Source organism: Alosa alosa, chromosome 22 (assembly GCF_017589495.1).
Source record: "Alosa alosa isolate M-15738 ecotype Scorff River chromosome 22, AALO_Geno_1.1, whole genome shotgun sequence".
NCBI lineage: Eukaryota > Metazoa > Chordata > Actinopteri > Clupeiformes > Clupeidae > Alosa > Alosa alosa.
The window spans coordinates 24,229,292-24,233,411 of NC_063210.1; the positions used below are offsets into that span (position 1 = coordinate 24,229,292).

A 4,120-nucleotide genomic window follows, 5' to 3' on the forward strand; every position below is an offset into this window, starting at 1 on the left:
CCACGAGGATAGGTAGGCTAAACGGTCGTTTGTAGCCCTTTTGCTTCTTATTGTAAAACCAACTGTTAGGGCCTACACAAGTGGTCGGCATCCCGGTCAATATTTGATATTAAAATTTCAATTTTGAAGCTATTTGTAACTATGTATAGCCTATGCAACCCGACTGTTGTAGGCTTGCCTACCACTCTCTGCAGTGCCTTGCCTACCATTCTTGCCTACCACTAGTTGTAAACAAACGGTCACATGACATTATGACGTAGGTGCAAAACCTTAATAATCTCCAATGGTGGGCGGCGTCATCTCTGAATGCCATTTCATGCTTTCTATTGACTCTGGGGATGACTAGCTGATCGGTCCCAGTATGTAATGATTTATATACTGGAAGAGCAACATCAAAACCTGATTTATTCTTCATTACAAAATATGTTGAACTGTCTGCTCTAAATAAGTCATGACTTGAATTGACATGACATGACATTGTTTGAATTTCCCCTGGGGATCAATAAAGTATCTATCTATCTATCTATCCATCTATCATGACAGAACCATTTAAAGGACATTATTTACAGATTTTGTAATTTTGTCATTCAATGTACTGTGTAAAAAAACAGTGTGATCCCATCCACAGAGTAGGATTCTCTCAAAGTTTCTTCCCACTACTACCACATGGTGGACTGTCTTGCATTCGCAACCACATGTCCCGCATCTCTACCGGGTTCATCTGATGCACCAGCATGATTTCACGATAAACACAGGGGAGATTTAGGTCATCGCTGATGCCGAATGTCAGAAAACCGCTGTGGTTTGTGAGCTTTACACCCATTAGCTCCAAGCACAAGCCCAGAAAGACATCATCGAGTGGGAACAGCTTCACCTTCTGGGCCGCCACATCCAGTCCCAACATAGTCTGCCGTGACATCAGATATCCACCACCACTTGGAAAGGGTGGATAGAGCTTCCCCTCGGGGTACATCTCCACAGGGACAAAATACTTTGAGCTTCTGTCTCGGACAGGCATCTCGGGGCTGTGGATGAATCCAGCAAACAGGTGATTCTCAGGTTTGTGGGCTGTCAGGAACTCAACCAGATTCCCTGAGTTCACAAACACGTCGTCGTCGGCCTTGAACGCAAACTGCGCACTGCTGCACTTACGAGAGAACCAGCTGAGGAATCCCACCTCCTTCCGAGGCAGGTTGAAGAAGATGTCAGCAAAGTCCCACTGCAAGATGTCCCTATAGCAACGGCTTTCCCACTGCAGCAGTTGCTGGAGGTCGTGACCCGGAACCTGGTCTTGTGAGCGGCCCATCAGGAAGACCAGCTTAACTCGCCGACCCTGGATTCTACCAGCGCGACCCCAGGTGTCCCGCAATGCAGCACGGCGGTCTACATTCACAGCTGTGGACTTCACGGCCAACAACAGATAGAGGTCATCCTCGCAAGGCGAAGGGGTCAGCAGGATTGGGAATGCTCGGCAATGCCTGTAGCCTAAGAATTCCTGGTATGACTGGGGCAGGTGTGATGGAATGACCTCTGTGCCATCATTGGCAGAGCATGTTAAGTTCCAATGGACAGTGTAGAGGCCCGCTGGTGGTGAGGCAGTGCCATTATGAGATATGTTGGACCAAAAAGGGCATGTATGTGTGTATATCTGGTGGAAATGGGACCATTTTGAGTCCAATGGGAAGACCAGGTGGTGGTACATCTTGAGCATCAGACAGCAGAGGATGAAGGCCACAGCACTGACCAGAGCACACCGGTGGTACCGAACTCTTGCCATCCTCATCTTCATGCTGAGGGGCAAAGCAGATGAGAAAGCAGGTCAAATGAGAGGCAATGACAAGACATCAGAGATCACCAATTATTTACATGTATTCATTCATTTAGCCCTTAGTGTTGAGAATTTATTTCCTAGAAAGAGAATTAATTTAGAACAGATGAGTTAAAAGAACAGTTAAAAGCAACATTAATAAGTTAGTAAATTCATAAGTTAGTGTTAAGATCAACAGTTCATGTGTCAGATATATGATTAGATTAAAAGAGACTGTAGGTCAGTTAATTTGGGAATATACATAGGAAATGGACTTCATTACCCATGGGACATTGTGCGTGTTGCGTGATACACGCTGTGATTCTTAAGGTCGTGCGGCGGCCATGTTTTAGGTTTTTGTGAAGGATGCAGGCAACAGGCCAAGGCCAGGCTATTCAAGCCAGCCACTCGCTGTAAATATGTTAAGTTTTTCAAGTTATTAAACGTTTGAAACGGAATGACGTCTCACTTCATTATTTTAGTCGCCAGCAAGATTAGTTAGAACATTTTGGTGCCGAAAAACCCGCGAAGTAGAACGAGATGTCTGACGACAATACTGAAGAGAGACCACTCGCAGTGGAGCTTGGAGAAAGGGCGAGAAAGAAACGCCGGACGATTCGGAGCTCCGCTACGCGACTGATAAACCAAATCGACATTGAATTGCGAAAGGAAGCTGAACAGAGGGATGTCAACCGTGTGCGGGACATGTTAGCAGTATTGTCTGTAAAGGAGGAAAGCTTGCGCGAGCTTGACAAGACAGTGGAGGAACACACTCCACTGGAAGATGTGGAGGCGGAGACCGAACTCGCAGAAGATTACAGAGACCGCCTCATTGAGGTAAAGACCCGTGCTCACCGAGTGATCAGCGAGCCTGTAAGTAATCCCCCTCCCACTCGTCAAAGTGATGCTAGTAATGCAAACAAACAGACAATGAGACTGCCAAAGTTACAAATTGACAAATTCAACGGAGATGTAAGCACATGGCAGGAATTTTGGAGCCAGTATGAGACTGCTATTCATAACAACAGTGCACTCTGCAAGAAAGAAAAGTTTACCTACCTGAAAACTTATCTTACTGGAACAGCTGCAAAGTCAGTAGCAGGGCTCACACTGTCAGACAGTAATTATGATGCTGCAATCGATTTACTCCAAAAAAGATTTGGAAGGAAAGATCTCATTGTAAATGCTCACATGTCAAAGCTACTGAATCTCACTCCTGTAAAGAAATCCTCTGACGTCACTGCCTTAAGACAGTTGTATGATGAATGTGAAGTTCAAACCAGAAGCTTAGAATCATTAGGAGTGGTATCAGACACCTATGGTGGAATGTTATGCCCAATATTGCTCCAGATGATGCCAGATGACATGGCTCTTGAATACAGCCGTCAAAGAGGTGACAATGATGAGTGGAAAGTGGCAGATGTGCTTAAATTCCTTCAGACGGAGGTTCAGACACGAGAGAGAACTGTACAAATGATGAAGTCATTTAATCATAGAGAAAATCAGTTCACAAACAAACTAAGCAGCAAATCATACTCAGCTATTGACATGAAAGTAAAGAAACCAAACATGACATCTGCAGCTGCGCTACACATTACTGAACAGAAAGTAAACAATTGCTTGTTCTGTGATGGTGCTGAACACAAATCAGAGAAATGTCCAGACCATGATGTGCCAGCACGCAAAGAAAAGCTGAAGAAACTAGGCAGGTGCTTTGTGTGTCTAGGGTCTAAACACATTGCCAAGTTCTGCAAGACGAAGGGCGTGTCATGTGCCACATGTGGTGGCAGGCATCATGCAGCCGTTTGTGAGAAAATTCTGGCACCCCCACCTGATGTGTCGACCAACACAGACACACTCATAACCTCAGTAATTCCCCAAGCAGAGAACACAGTGTTGCTACAGACCGCCAAGGCATGGGCCATAGGGCCCACAAGCAGGAAGATGGTCCGCTGCTTGCTAGATGGAGGCAGTCAGGGGAGTTTCGTGCATGAGAATGTAGTGAAGGAACTACAGCTACCTGTTACCAGACAAGGAACGATTACACTTCACACATTTGGCTCCTCTACTCCAACGACGGTGAGTCGCAACATAGTGAAGCTCAGCTTGGAGAATGTATGGGATAAGCAGCAGAAAATTAAAATAGAAGCTGTTGTGACCCCACAAGTGTGCACAGCACTGATGAAGGTTCCAGGTGAACACATACAGAAAGAGATGAAAAGAAGGGGTCTTCAATTAGCTGACTGTGATGGAGATCACAGACCTGAACTTTCCGTGCTAATTGGCTCTGATTATTACTGGCAGATAGTGTCA

At 45.5% G+C, this 4,120-nt stretch overlaps 1 protein-coding gene across 1 annotated transcript; it reads right to left on the reverse strand.

The window, feature by feature from the left end:
• Window positions 1-640: 640 nt before the first annotated feature.
• LOC125287994 (N-acetyllactosaminide beta-1,3-N-acetylglucosaminyltransferase 4-like) lies at window positions 641-1,789 on the reverse strand. The gene has a single exon (XM_048234080.1). It carries the CDS (start codon window positions 1,787-1,789, stop codon window positions 641-643), a length of 1,149 nt encoding a protein of 382 aa, XP_048090037.1.
• Window positions 1,790-4,120: the final 2,331 nt, after the last annotated feature.

What these genes read in the sequence shown, in the direction of transcription:
- LOC125287994 (XM_048234080.1), bottom strand. Translation starts at nt 1,789, where the DNA reads ATGAAGATGAGGATGGCAAGAGTTCGGTACCACCGGTGTGCTCTGGTC.